The sequence below is a fragment of the Geotrypetes seraphini genome, chromosome 6 (assembly GCF_902459505.1).
Source record: "Geotrypetes seraphini chromosome 6, aGeoSer1.1, whole genome shotgun sequence".
Lineage (NCBI taxonomy): Eukaryota > Metazoa > Chordata > Amphibia > Gymnophiona > Dermophiidae > Geotrypetes > Geotrypetes seraphini.
In genome coordinates, this window is record NC_047089.1 from 210,106,720 (window position 1) to 210,121,823 (window position 15,104).

The following is a 15,104-nucleotide window of genomic DNA, read 5'->3' on the forward strand; positions in this document are numbered from 1 at the left end:
AATGTTTATCATAGCGATAAAGCTTGACGTGTTGCCTACTCACTGGCCCACTTTTTTTATCCTAATCAGATTTCAATATTTAAAGTGCAATAGTTTCAAAGTGCTTAAAAAGTGCCTTAAAGTGCTACTAGTCAAATGCTTTTACATATGTAGTAAAGGCTTATGACTTATCTCAGCTTTCCCGATCATAAAAACTGAGATAAGTCATAAGCCTTTACTACATATGGAAAAGCATTTCACTAGTTGCACTTTAAAGCACTTTGAAACTATTGCAACCTAGCCTGGTTGCAACCTAGCCTAGTTGCTCCTTGGCTGTGCCACACCCTACCACATGAGAGACATGGATTTTGCATGTGGGCATCTGTGGACTTACGGATAGGTTCATTCACTTGATATGGTTTGTATTATTCAGAGGCATTCACAGCTCTCATGTTCTCAAGTGATCGAGTTGTCACTTAAACTGGTCACAGAGCAGTGATTGTATTAGATGATATGGAGGAATTATATCTAAAGATTGTGGTGCCATAGCCTAATAGAGCTAGAAGCCAAAAAGCAGGATGAGCCATGTCTAACCCCCCCCCCCCAAACCAAATAACAGCCTGAAAATCAACAGACGAAGGAAAACAGCTGCGCCAGCACGAGCAAAAGAACTTGAGACAGCTGTACAGCCTGTCTTGTGACAGCAGTGAGAGGTTATGGTGGCCCACACAAAAGTGCAAAGTTCACCTGACTAAAGTTTGCATCACAAGGTTGGTTGGAGGTGGTGAATCAAATGTCAGAATAGCATTTCCTAGCTGCTCTGTTAAACTGAGTTACTAATGTCTAACTAAAGAGGAAAAAAAATGGAAGAGAGAATTTTAAAAATATATATATATATATATTTTTTTTTTCTCCTGAAGGTCAGAGATCAAACCTGGAGCATCATTATGGATTCGGTGGTGCCCTCGGACAAAGGCAATTATACCTGCCTTGTGGAGAACAAGTATGGAAGCATCAACCATACCTACCAGCTGGATGTCATTGGTAAGGACAGGAATGGCAATTGGTGGCAGATTCCAGTGACTGCTGCCTTCTCTTTCACACTCCTGATTAATTCTAAAACTCCTAGCTCCTATTCAATGGCGTAGTGAGGGTGAGTGGCTCCCCTCCCCCTATGCGTGCGCACTCCTTCCCTTCCCCCCCCTACTTCTTTAATTTTCCTAGCACAAACAACATCACAAGCTAGCTGCCCGCGTCAGTATCGGCTCTCCCTCTGACGTCACTTCCTAGGTGCGGGCCCCAGAAGTGACATCAGAGAGAGACGACACCAATGTGGGCAACAAGTTTATGATACTGCTCACATTGGGAAAATTAAAGAGGTATGGAAGAAGAGAAGGAGAGGGGCGGACAGAGAGGAGGTCAGGTGCTGATGGTGTCCCGGGTGGCCCCCAGCTTTACTGCGCCACTGCTCCTGTCTGATATCTTGAGGGTGGGTGAAGAAAAGTTCTCTGGTGTTTCCGCAGGGAATGGGTATCTCTCCCGCTGCTGGGGAAGGGGGGTGCGAGGCGTTTCTTGGCAGCAGGAGAAAATGGGCATCTCTCCCTCACCTGGGAGGGAAGGCGGTTGTTGGTTGTCAGTGGGAGAGATTGTTGTGTTTTTGTTTTTACGCGTTTTTTTCTGCGCATGTGCCCATCGCTATCACCAGCGATGGGCACATGCAAATTTAGCAAATCTTCGCTGCTGTTCGCCGACCTCATTTGCAAGCGTGATTTTATGAGAATGTCTGGCTTTTTTCAATTCGCTATCAAAATGGCTGCGCTAGCAGACCGTCACTTTATAACGCGATTTTTTGAGAATCCTGGCCTCAGTCCAATTCAGGAGCTTTTGAAGTTACTTTGTCTTCTGCCTCACTTTCTACTATTCACTGCGAGTCCGCCTGCACTACTGTTACATGTGACTTACTGGTCTGTCAGTTTGGCAGTGGGGTTAAGGTGCATTATACCTTGCTTATATCTTACAAGTGTAATTTAGGAATCTGGGGATAATTCTATACAGAGCCACCTAGTTTTAGGCAGCAGGAAGGCATGTAAATGACTTTTTATAGAATTCAGCAGAAAACACCCCGGTAACCTTGATAGCACCTATAGGCTTCCGCAGCTGGCATCATGATTGTTGCAGTTGTCTGGGTCTTGATAATACATATTTTACAAATGGATGTTTTGGGGGGTGAAGTGCCTTGTATGTGTATAAATGATAGAAATTACTATTATTTACACTTTTGCAAGCATTTATACCAGCTGTGTTTGCGCCTGTGTGGCGCAAATCTCACACTGTTCCTTGTGACCTTAGGTAAGTCACTTAATCCCCTATTGCCCCAGGTGCATTAGATAGAGTGCGAGCCCACCAGGACAGATAGGGAAATTGCTTGAGTACCTGAATGTAAACCACTTAGATTATAAGTGGTATATAAATACTTAAATAACTAAAAATAGATGTACAGATATTTTCTGGCACTTGTGCTAGTGTTCTGTGTTAAAAAAAAAAAAAAGCAGGCTTAAAATAAATGTCATAACCAACACCTATACCCTGCTAGCAGTCAATTCAGTCTGGATATCTACTGCTACTTACACATCAGGTCACAAAGCAAAATTTATTCTTAAAGCCCTTTATTTCCCTGCATCATGCTGATAAGTCTCTGCTATAATAATAATAATAACTTTTATTCTTATACTAGTCTTTAAGCCCGTTACATTAATGGGTGCTAGAATAGATGTATCTGTCTGTCTTTCTTTCTGTCTCTCCCTCTCTCTCTCTCTCCTTGGCCGCTGGCTGTCTGTCTGTCATTCTTTCTCTCTCTCTCTCTCTCCCCTTGGTCGCTGTCTGTCTTTTTTTTTTTGTCTCTCTCTCTCTCTCTGTTTGGCCACTGGCTGGCTGTCTGGCTGTCTCTCTGGCCCCCTGTCTGTTTGTCATTCTTTCTGTCTGTGTCTCTCCATGGTCCCTTGTCTGTCTGTCTCTCTGTGTCTCTCCCTGGCCCCCTGCCTGCCTGTTGGGCCATGCCTGCCTGTCTCTCTGTGGGCCCCCTTCTGTCTCCCCCTCCCAGAGCAAACCAAGGTTGCTACCTGCCCTCCAGCACACCCCTCCCCCCCAAAGCAGACCCCTTTCCCTCTCCCCCTCCCTGTGCAGCAGTAACAGCTGGACACCTCGCAGCACCCGCACCCTGTCAGCCTCGTCTAGGCTGAAGGACACCCTCCTGCCGTTGCTCTCGCTGTCACTGAAACCACCGCACGCACCGCAAATGGAACACGGCCACAGAGGCATAAATCACGGTGGCAGGGATCACACCGTTTCAACTGCGCATGTGCGGGTAAGGATTTTATTATATTAGATACCGCTCTACCATAAGTTCTAAGAGGTTTAAATCTAAGAAGATTGTACATTCAGTGAAACATGCACAAACATTTCAAAAGAGGATACATCCAATCTAATTTATCCATTTATCACATAAGTAGGTTTTTAACAACTTCCTAAAAGAATAATAGGATTGGGCTTGTGTTATAAGGGTACTTATGCTATGTACACATTCTCCCCAAGTAAACCTTTGAACTTCTGCTCTTGGTAATATTGAAATTTCCAGTCATTTCAATCATTTATTAACTGAGATGGGGGGAGTTATAAAGATGTAGTCACTTTTTTAATTCTCCTCTATGCAAATCGGACTGCGCATTCCCCTATGTCAGGGATCTCAAAGTCCCTCCTTGAGGGCCGCAATCCAGTCGGGTTTTCAGGATTTCCCCAATGAATATGCATTGAAAGCAGTGCATGCACATAGATCTCATGCATATTCATTGGGGAAATCCTGAAAACCCAACTGGATTGCTGCCCTCAAGGAGGGACTTTGAGACCTCTGCCCTATGTGAATATTAACAAATCAACCCTTAAAAATATGATTACACTGAGCAAGCCAGAACTTTAAATAAAGGGATCTCGGTTCCACTCCCTACAGTAGGATCATCGTGAGGCAGCTGAGACCTCATTATGTTTGTCTGACTTTATAACTCCCCTGAAGGGTTAAAGGGTTAAGCATGGTTGCCTTCCCCCCCCCTCCTTCCGCAACAGGAATTTCACCTGTCCTGAGACCCCCAAATTCATGACTCTTTGCACTGTGGATCCAACTGATTTCTCTCAGAGGTTAGTTTAATTACAAATATTCCAGTCGGAAACAACTGCCAGCTAAATATGGAATGTGGGTGTAGGAGTGACAGATTACTCTGTTTTTATTATACAGTACACAGCAAAGTGTTTTATGATATTAAAAGTGTAATAGAAGATGAGAAATGAGAGGCCACATCTGGTCAGAAAATGTTTTGCTGTTAATAATTGCTGGAAAGCATTAATTGAAGGCCTACGTAATTATGTGGCTCATGGTACGGATGGAACCAGCTCGGAGCACCTCTGATGAAATCGGGTTATCTCTGTATCAGTTAGTCATGATTTTGTTTTTTTTGCGTGAATCTTGGGCAATAGTACACTTTTGCAATGGGTGTGGCCGAACAAAAGCAGCCGTCATCCCTTACCTCCAAACTCCCCTAGCTTCTTATACTGTGTGGGACCAAAAATTGATTGGCCCATATCATTCCACTGCCTTAGGCGTGAATCATCATTGCTTATCAATGTGGCATTCAGCAGTGCAGTGTGGGCTGGAGTCCAGTTCCACACATTTATTGTTTGAATCAGATTTATTGAACAGCATAAAGCAACCACAACCAACAAAAACACCAGCAGTACAGTGAAAAGCGATCAAAATCAGCAAATAGCAAGCTCAAACAGTTTTCAATTTCAACTTCCAACCCCCGCCCCAAATCTACCCCCCACCCGCACCCCCAGCCACTCAACCACCCACCCTAAGGCAAGGGAGCGAAAGAAAATAAAAAGAGAAGAGAAGAAAAAAGAGAGGACAAGAAGAAGAAATAGCACAAACAGAAGATATAAAGCGTATTGCAACTAGCATCTCAGAAGTTCAAAAGTCTACTCCTTGCAATTGGGGAGAAGGAGTTCCAGAAAGGCCCCCAGACGCACAGAAACTAGTGGCCCGCCGGGGATTCTGTAGCTCTTTACCCTCTTGGCATAGATGCAAGTGTAACGTTTTGTTTTGAGGCAATATGTAGTCCATTCTTAAATGCTTGAAGATGATGTTTTCAAGAGGGCACCTGACGAGGGAGTGCTTCTGATGCCTTGGAAAGTGCCATTTCTTTAAAGGTTGTGGTACCCAACGATTGCCCTTTTAATATTCAAAACCCTCAAATCTAAAGAACCGACATTCCTAGTTAAAAATCTTATACCTTATGGGACTCATAATCGAAAGAGAAAAACGTCCAAAAACCGGCCTAAGTCTGCACTTGGATGAACATTTCCCAAATACGTCCAAGTGCCGATAATAAAAACGGGTTTTGGACGTATTTCTAAATGACCTAGGCCTTCATAGTGCCGCTGAACGACCAAAGCTAAACGGGACGTTTCGGGAAGAGTGTCGAGGGCAGGAGTTGGGTGGGACGTGCGCTGGCTTAGACTTAGTCGTACAGTATGTATAGCGCAGGATCGACACAAAAACCCACCTATAGTCACCAGATAAGCACTGCAAACACATAAAACAGACCCCCACACACTACCCCAGTGATCACCTGCCCCCCCCATAAAAATATTAATCACACCTTTAAAATTCAACCTCCAGACCATCATCACCTGGCAGCCTGGCATAGGAAAGCCTAGTCATCCAGCACAGAGGCGGCTTAAGCCGTCTTGAGAGTGGGTTAGGGACTCATGGAGAGAAGGACCCATGCCCATAAGCCCCTGTAATCACTGCATTGATACTTAAACATGTGCACTCCCCTATACACCCCCAAAACCCTTTTTTACTGGCATATAAGTGGCTCCTGCAGCCATAAGGGCTATTGGGGTGGTAGATAAGTGGGTTTAGGGGATTCTGGAGGTGGTTTGGGGGGCTCACCATGACCTATAAGGGAGCTGTAGTGAGAAGAAGACATGGCACTCTTTTTGTGAAGTTCACAGCAGTGCCCTGTAAGGTACCCCACTATTTAGGTGGCATGTCTGGGTATTCAGTCCATCACTTTGCAGACCCCTCCCACGTCCAACAGAGTTTCTTCTAGGCATTTTTGACTTGGACGAAAAGTTGGACGAAAATGTGGTATAAAAATGGACGATTTAGTGACTTGGATGATCAGATTGGCAGGACATATAGTTAGACGATTTTCGAAACAAAAAAAATTTTGGACGTATTTTTCAAAAACGTATCCTAGGCTGTTTTTTACTTTGGATGACTTGCGACTTAGACGAAAACAGACTTGGACGTCCCTTTCGATTATGGCCCTCCACAAATCTAATAGATTCTTAAGATCCTCTGGACAACATCTGCACTGGGTTCCTTCTTTAAAAATAATAAATACCTGTAGAACAACAATATTCTCAGTTACCGCACCCACACTCTGGAATGTATTACCCACTTATCTTCGGGCAGAGCAAAACTTAGACAAATTTAAAAGAGCTTTAAAAAGCTTCTTATTCATTGATGCCTTTTGGCTAACTATACTACTATTCTTTTCTCATTGATTCCCCATAGTCCTTTTGGTTTTTTTCTCATATACATTAGCTTTCCTGTTTTTATTGTAGTTCTCCCCTTACCCGTCTTGTTCTTATTGCATTTACTTTGTGTTTTGTTTGAGTATATTTTGTTTCTTTATTATTGTTGTTTTTAATTCTGTTCTTACCCCTGAGCCACAAACCCCCTCAGTCTTTCCCTTACCCGAAACGGCAGCTGGTCAGCAGGAGACAGCGCTCAAAACAGGATGCTTGCGGCCAGCGCCAGCAGGGATTTTCCTCTTGACACGTCGGAAGTGACATTTCAGAGGAATGGCCCTGCTGGAGCTGGCCGAGAGCATCCTGCCTCCTGCTAAGGAAGGTAGCAGCAAGAAGAGAAGGAGGGGGGACAGTTGTAAAAGGACAGTTGTAAAAGGAAGGTGAGAATCTGGACAACTTGAGGAGGGGAAGGGGAGATGCTGATGGTTAGGGTTACCAGATTTTACTCCTGTAAAATCCGGACCCTTAGCCCCACCCAGCCCCACCTCATTGCCTTGCGCCTCCCCCCCCCCTCCAGCCCCGCTCCCTTCAACCTGTTCTTGTCCTCGGGACCGCATCAGAACAGCATCTGCGCATGCGCGGATGTAACGTGATGATATCGCATGCAAGCGCATGACGTCACTGCTTCGCATGCACAGATGCCCTCCCAACACGGTCCCGATGTGGAAGCATGTCAAAACCCGGACAAAGTGCTCTAAAAAGAGGATATGTCTGTGAAAATCCAGACATCTGGTAACCCTACTGAAGGTTAGCCTAAGACAGGGGTGTCCAATGTCGGTCCTCGAGGGCCGCAATCCAGTCGGGTTTTCAGGATTTCCCCAGTGAATATGCGTGAGATCTATTAGCATACATTGAAAGCAGTGCATGCAAATAGACCTCATGTATATTCATTGGGGAAATCCTGAAAATCCGACTGGACTGCGGCCCTCGAGGACCGATATTGGACACCCCTGGCCTAAGAGTTCCGATACCATTGGACTAGTCCTTGACAGCATAGGTTAGTTTTGCTTTGCCCTCCCTTTGGAAAACATGGTAAAACCGATTGTGTTGAGCTTGCACAGAGTGTAGTGGAGACATGGTGAAGAAAAGACTAGGTTATGTGAGCAGAGCAAGGCTGAAACCTTGAATTTCCCCCCCCCCCCAACACCCCCCCTTTTTTTTCTCTTTGCCTAGAGCAAAGTCCCTCCTCGAGGGCCGCAATCCAGTCGGGTTTTCAGGATTTCTTCAATGAATATGCATGAGATCTATTTGCATGCATTGCTTTCATTGTATGCTAATAGATCTCATGCATATTCATTGGGAAAATCCTGAAAACTCGACTGGATTGCGGCCCTCGAGGAGGGACTTTGACAGCTCTGGCCTAGAGGAAAAAAGTTGCAACAGTAAAACTGAATGCCAACACTGCTTGGAGAAAAAGAACAGTTCTAGAGGGTTAGCTTTCACAAGAAGTTAATACCACGCCGTTCTTAGATCGGCTTTGTCACTAGTCCTCTGTTACACTTTTGTAAACATCTCTCTTATAGTTGTTGCATTACTGGAATGAATGTCGTGCCAGGAAAGTACCCTTTTTTAACTAGAAGCATGGTAAACTGAATCTGAAAGGCCAGATGTTTTCAAGATTACTGTACTTCAAGGCTAAACAATAGTAATGCCTGTGACCGCCAGCTTGGTGCGAAACGATCTGTATTCTATTATTTCTTAATCTGTTTACTCAGATTACGTATGTGATTGTGTTGCTGCTAAATATCTTAGCGTGCACACAGTGAAAGGACTATTTTGGAGACTGCCGGAGGCACTCTGCATAGCCTTTTGGTTGGTTTCTAGGTAAAGACTGACCTGAAAAATCCCTTTCGTAGCCCTGAGAAGAAGGCTGGAACAGAGCACCTGGGCTGGTTATAGTTAAATGCTTGGAATGTCAGAGTGTTGTGCGAATCAGTAGCCTCTTACCTCTGAGCCAGGTAGATCTTGGTTTCTTGTTGAAGAAAGACGGCTGGCGCAGATGCCAGCTGAAAGGGCTTAAGAAAATTCCAGTCAATCTTGTCGCGTCTTGTTTTTTTTCTCCTTTCCAGACCATAGATGGTCTGCTCAGCACTTAATAAACAAATGTGAAAAAGGCTAGTCTGACTGAAGTTCTATATAAACTCTCCCTCTTTTTTTTTTTCTGTTTCTCTCCACTCTCGAGTTCAAATTCATGCTGGACACTATTTTTATTCCTCATCTAATTTATCCTGTGGAGAAAAAGAGCTGTTAGTATACAATCAGTGCAGCATTTTGGGGTTTGGTTTAAGTTTTATTATGGAATTTGATAAATGCCCCAGTCCAGTGGATACCGCAAAATGGTTTCCAGTTTATTTAAAGAAAGAAAGGAAAAGAAATGTCAACAGCTTATTTTCCAAGTTCTGGTAAACCCTGTATGGCCCCGACAACTGTCCTCCATACAATCATCAGATGCTTTGGTGCCCCAAAAACCTAGGAGAACCTATAAGCTTTGAGGGCCATCACCTTGAATGGAAGGTAGGATCAAGTTTCAAGTTTTTATGAGGTGCTTATATACTGCCTATCAAGGTTAATCTAAGTGGTTTTACAATCAGGTACTCAAGCATTTTCCCTATCTGTCCTGGTGGGTTCACAATCTATCTAACGTACCTGGGGCTATGGAGGACTGAGTGACTTTCCCAGGGTCACAAGGAGCAGCACAGGGTTTGAATCCAGAACCTCTGCACCACATGCTCCTCCATTCTAGAAATAATGAATATCTAACTGATACAGATCAATAAGGCAAAGATTTGAGTGACTAAAATAATCTGAAACTTGTTGCCAGAGGATGTGATAACCGCAGTTAGTATATCTGGGTTTAAAGAAGGCTTAGACAAGTTCCTGGAGGAAACATCCATAGTCAACTATTGTGATAGACATGGGAGAAGCCACTGCTAGATCAGTAGCATGGAATCTTGCTATTTTGAGGGATTCTACCAGATACAGTGGAACCTTGGTTTATGAGCATAATTTGTTCCAGAAGCATGCTCGTAAACCAAATTACTCGTATATCAAAGCGAGTTTCCCCATAGCAAGTAAGGGAAACTCGCTTGATTGGTTCCACCCCCCCACGGCCACGGCACTGCTCCACACCACACCACACCACCACATCCCCAAAAGACCCCCCACCAAGGCCACTGGTGCGCTTCCACATCCCCCCCGTGAACCGGAATCACCCCCCCAACCCCGCTCACAAACGCCGCCCCCACCCGTGTGAACCGGCATCGTCCCCCCCCTCGCAAATGCCCGCCCGCCTAAACTAAAGCCTTACCCCCATCTGGCACATGCACCCACAGGAGATGCCAGTGCCCGAAGATCGTGCTGCTTGCCGGACCTGGGCCTTGAGCATCTGTGCATGCTTAAGGCCTTCTGGCTCCCGCCTCTCTCCGAGATTCTCAGAGAGAACGAGAGCCAGAAGGCCTTGAGCATGCGCAGATGCTCAAGGCCCAGTTCGGCAAGCAGCACGATCTTCGGGCACCGGCACCTCCTATGGGTTGGTGCTGTGTGCCGGTGCCAGATGGGGGTAAGGCTTCAGTTTGGGCGGGCGGGCGTTCGTGAGGGGGGCAATGCCGGTTAGTGGGGGGGGGGAACTGCGTTCGCAGGCGGGGGGACTCGCAAATCGAGTCAACGCTCGGTTTGCGTGTCACAGTTTGCGAAAATGTTTTGCTCGTCTTGCAAAACACTCGCAAACCACGTTACTCGCAAACCAAGGTTTGACTGTACTTGTGACCTGGATTAGCCACTATTGGAAGCAGGATATGGACTGACCCAGTGTGGCTATTCTTTTTCTTAACCTGTTAACAACTGAATACTGCATACCCCTTTCCCACATTTTTACATTGCTTCTATCTTCTTTTGTATTTAATTAGGCATTTATATATTGCTTTAGTCAGTCATGGTGCTGGACATAAGCATTGCACACAATTGTTTCCTGTTTGTGGGAATGAGCAGAGACCAGCAGCTATGATCGGGGCCTCCTACAAACTTCCTCTTCAGTGAGTCTTGCCTTGGCATCTAATTAGGCCTTAAGCAGCTTTTAGGACAGGAAGTAGTTGAAGCATAATAAGAATTTTGCGGAAGAGCAGGGTGGGGGAAGGGGGTAGTGAGAGTATTGAAGCTTTTCATTAGAGAAAGTGTGTTCAGCTGTTCAAGATGGCTAGGTTGTTAGCAAGAGGAAAGATTTGGTAGGGGAAATACCGGTCCTGTAATATTTACCTCAGGAAGGGTTTTGTTTTTGTTCTGTGGTTTTATTTTGTTTTCCTCAAGAGGGATTTAAAAGAAAAGAAAGCCTGTTTGAGGCTCCCTTCAAATTTTCTTTGCTAAGCAGTTGCTAGAGAGAAAACCATCAGCACTTCACTTCTTTACCATGTAAGAAAAAAAGCACTCCAATCCCTTGCTTTGTCCCATCAGGAGCAAAGATGTTGGAGCTTTTGCTGACCGTTTCTGTCATTCTTTAAGACATGGGTTGGGTTCTCTTTTCTCCTGGTGGCACATTGGAACAGTGAGAAAGCAGAGGAACAGTTCACAGAAACCACGCTGGCTCAACCAGTGTGAGCCCTCGGCTAAACAGCAGTGGTCTTCCGTGGTCTTCCTGGTGTTTGTTTTGTAACACATTTCAAGTTTGCCAATTCTAGTTGTCAGCTGCATTGAAATGCTTCCTGAGACGATTTTGAAATTAATACTTGATGTACTGTCCTGAGATGCAAATGATGGAATTACAGGTGAAAGAATGCCAGAATGTAAGGTAGATGAGAAGAGCCCCTTACCCCAATTAGCCCGTCACCATATGTAATATATTTTATGGTAAAAAGTCATTTTGATTTGCTCCTAACCTGGTAAGGAACTGGTGCCATATGTCTTGGGATTTGGTTTCCAGAATAACCCATTTGCGCAGACTAAACTGGGTCTTAATCTAAGCGTGTGCAAATAAAGCTTGTGAACATTCAGTTGTGGATCACCTGAAAACCTAGTTCAGAGAAGGGCTCTGAAAACTGAGCTTGGGCACACCATAATGCATGTGGAATGTTGATTGCCCTTGTGGAGTTCCTTGAACGAGGGCTAGGGCCCTTGCCATGTGCGTTTGACTTACATTCAGCTGACATTTTACAGGCCTCATGAATCCAGCCTTTGTGGGAGAAGCTGGCAAGGATATGTAGAACCACAGAACTACCCAAGCAGGGAAAAGTTTGTTTCTTATGGAAACATTTGTCAGTTATTTGGCCGAGTTGATGCTGTCGTTGTGAGGCTTTGCCACCATAAACATTGCAATAGCCAAGTTCCAGGAACTACTAGCCCACAGTTTGGGATAGCTGCCCTGCAAACAAGAAGTTAGTTGAATAAGCGGGCGATCTCAGATGTATTTGATATGTCCAAAACAAGTCATGTTTCATTCATTGCGGTCTTTCCTATCCACTTCCGAATGGAGGAATTTGCCAGCTATTAATGAACTGGGTTCCTTCTGTGGTGAATTGGAATGTTTGTAGCCTTTCATTGCATGGGAGGTTGACATACTGGGTGAGTGGGTAGCTTAGTGGTTAGGATATTGGGATGAAAACTAGGAAACAAAATTTTTTTTTTAATTTTTCTAGTGACATTAGGTAAAGTCACTTAATCTCCCATTGCCTTAGATACCTAAGGGTCCTTTTATCAAACCACGCTAGCGGGGTTAGTGCGTCGGACATTTCATCACGCGCTAACCCCCACGGCCGTCTCAAAAACTAACGCCTGCTCAATGCAGGCGTTAGTGGCTAGCGTGGCAGGTGGTATAACGCGCAGTATTACGCGCGTTAAACCCCTACCGCAGCTTGATAAAAGGACCCCCTAGTTTCATTATAGATTCTTTAGGGCAAGGACACATAACCTTCCTAGATTTGGATTTTGGCTTTACTCAGCTTTTTTTTTTTTTTTTTTTAACTTCTTTATTCATTTTAAAACTATAATTGTGCACAAAAAATGGTACAATTACATAAAAATTAATATTATAGCACCTTACACTTTTAAAGACAATAAGAAGACTTATTTTCCCCCATCCAATTGGACAAGAAATCATAAAAACAATCTAACCATACTTTCCAATCAGTACCAGAACATACCCCTCTCACCCCCCCCCCCCCAAGGATGTGTACGTATTCATCAATAAAATAAAAATGAATCAGTCTCTACAATATTTAGTTAATGGTTCCCAAACAACCAGAAATTTTTTTATAATATCCTTTGTGAATGGCCATAAACCTTTCCATTTTAAAGACATAACATAGGGATTCCCACCAAAATGAGTACCGTATTTTCGCGGATATAAAGCGCACCCGTGTAAAACGCGCACACGGGTATAGCGCGCAGAAACCACAATATTATGTATAAAAACTTTTGTATACCGCGCTCACTGGTATAACGCGCATGCTGCCCGACTGTCCTTTCGCCCGCCCCGACTCTCCTCTGGCCACCCCGACTCTGCTTTCGCCCGCCCCGACTCTCCTCTGGCCACCCCGACTCTCCTTTCGCCCGCCCCGACTCTCCTCTGGCCACCCCGACTCTCCTTTCGCCCTCCCCGACTCTCCGTGCGCTGTCCCGACTCTCCGTTTACCCGCCCTGCCCTGCCCCCCCCCCCCGGCAGGACCACTCGCACCCCCACCCCGAAGGACCGCCGACTCCCTGACAATATCGGGCCAGAAGGGAGCCCAAACCCTCCTGGCCACGCCGACCCCCTACCCCCACCACGCCCGACGCCCGATTCACCCCCCCAGCAGGACCGCTCGCACCCCCACCCCGAACGACCGCTCGCACGCGCTCCCACCCGCACCCGCGATCGGAGCAAGAGGGAGCCCAAGCCCTCTTGCCCGGCCGACTCCCCGACAATATCGGGCCAAGAGGGAGCCCAAACCCTCCTGGCCACGGCGACCCCCTACCCCCACCCCGCACTACATTACGGGCAGGAGGGATCTCAGGCCCTCCTGCCCTCGACGCAAACCCCCCTCCCTCCCTCCAACGACCGCCCCCCCCAAGAACCTCCGACCGCCCCCCCAGCCGACCCGCGACCCCCCTGGCCGACCCCCACGACACCCCCACCCCCCTTCCCCGTACCTTTGCTAGTTGGCCGGACAGACGGGAGCCAAACCCGCCTGTCCGGCAGGCAGCCAACGACGGAATGAGGCCGGATTGGCCCATCCGTCCCAAAGCTCCGCCTACTGGTGGGGCCTAAGGCGCGTGGGCCAATCAGAATAGGCCCTGGAGCCTTAGGTCCCACCTGGGGGCGCGGCCTGAGGCACATGGTCGGGTTGGGCCCATGTGCCTCAGGCCACGCCCCCAGGTGGGACCTAAGGCTCCAGGGCCTATTCTGATTGGCCCACGCGCCTTAGGCCCCACCAGTAGGCGGAGCTTTAGGACGGATGGGCCAATCCGGCCTCATTCCGTCGTTGGCTGCCTGCCGGACAGGCGGGTTTGGCTCCCGTCTGTCCGGCCAACTAGCAAAGGTACGGGGAAGGGGGGTGGGGGTGTCGTGGGGGTCGGCCAGGGGGGTCGCGGGTCGGCTGGGGGAGCGGTCGGAGGTTCTTGGGGGGGGCGGTCGTTGGAGGGAGGGAGGGGGGTTTGCGTCGAGGGCAGGAGGGCCTGGGATCCCTCCTGCCCGTAATGTAGTGCGGAGTGGGGGTAGGGGGTCGCCGTGGCCAGGAGGGTTTGGGCTCCCTCCTGGCCCGATATTGTCGGGGAGTCGGCCGGGCAAGAGGGCTTGGGCTCCCTCTTGCTCCGATCGCGGGTGCGGGTGGGAGCGCGTGCGAGCGGTCGTTCGGGGTGGGGGTGCGAGCGGTCCTGCTGGGGGGGGTGAATCGGGCGTCGGGCGGGGTGGGAACTATGTGGAAAAACTTTTGTATACCGCGCTCACGCGTATAACGCGCGAGGGGTATGCGCGGTAGGTAAAAACGCGTATAACGCGCGCGTTATATCCGCGAAAATACGGTAATTTAATCTATCCTAATTTTTCCAATTCTTTAAGATAAGCTACATGGCAACCCCTGTCATTATAAGCAAAAATTTGTTATTTTTTGCTGAAATTTGACTTTTTGCTCTCATAGATGTTCCAAATAAGATAGTATTACATTACATTAGGGACTTCTATTCCGCCTATACCTTGCAGTTCAAGGCGGATTACAAAAGAGCTAACTGGACATTTCCAGTGAAGTTACAACAGTTTTGGGTTTTGTTTGTTTGGTTTTTTTTTTTGTTACAAGGGAGGAGAGGTACCTGGATCAATTCTGGAACAACTTGCAAATTGGATATTAAATTGACTGTACGTTACTGTGTGATATAACAAATAGATTACAGTTAGAGTACAAATAAGATTACATTACATTTCAGGGATCTGAATACTTGGTTGGTGTTTTGGGGAGGAAGAGATTATTTAAGTGGAGGTTTTGGGGGAGAATTTATCTAGGACGAGGGGGAAG

General features: G+C 46.7%; 1 protein-coding gene and 1 long non-coding RNA gene across 14 annotated transcripts in view; one reads left to right on the top strand and one right to left on the bottom strand.

The window, feature by feature from the left end:
- LOC117362783 overlaps positions 1–8,629 on the bottom strand; it is a 36,100-nt gene extending 27,471 nt beyond the window's left edge. Inside the window, exon 1 of the long non-coding RNA XR_004539931.1 lies at positions 8,578–8,629. This is a non-coding gene — a long non-coding RNA (uncharacterized LOC117362783). The remainder of the gene's footprint in view (positions 1–8,577) is intronic.
- Positions 1–15,104, top strand: part of FGFR1 (fibroblast growth factor receptor 1) — a 214,630-nt gene that overhangs the window by 151,511 nt on the left and 48,015 nt on the right. For all 13 annotated transcript variants that reach the window (XM_033949742.1, XM_033949743.1, XM_033949744.1 and 10 more), the window contains one exon: positions 900–1,023. In XM_033949742.1, coding sequence (XP_033805633.1) covers positions 900–1,023 — 124 coding nt within the window. The remainder of the gene's footprint in view (positions 1–899; positions 1,024–15,104) is intronic.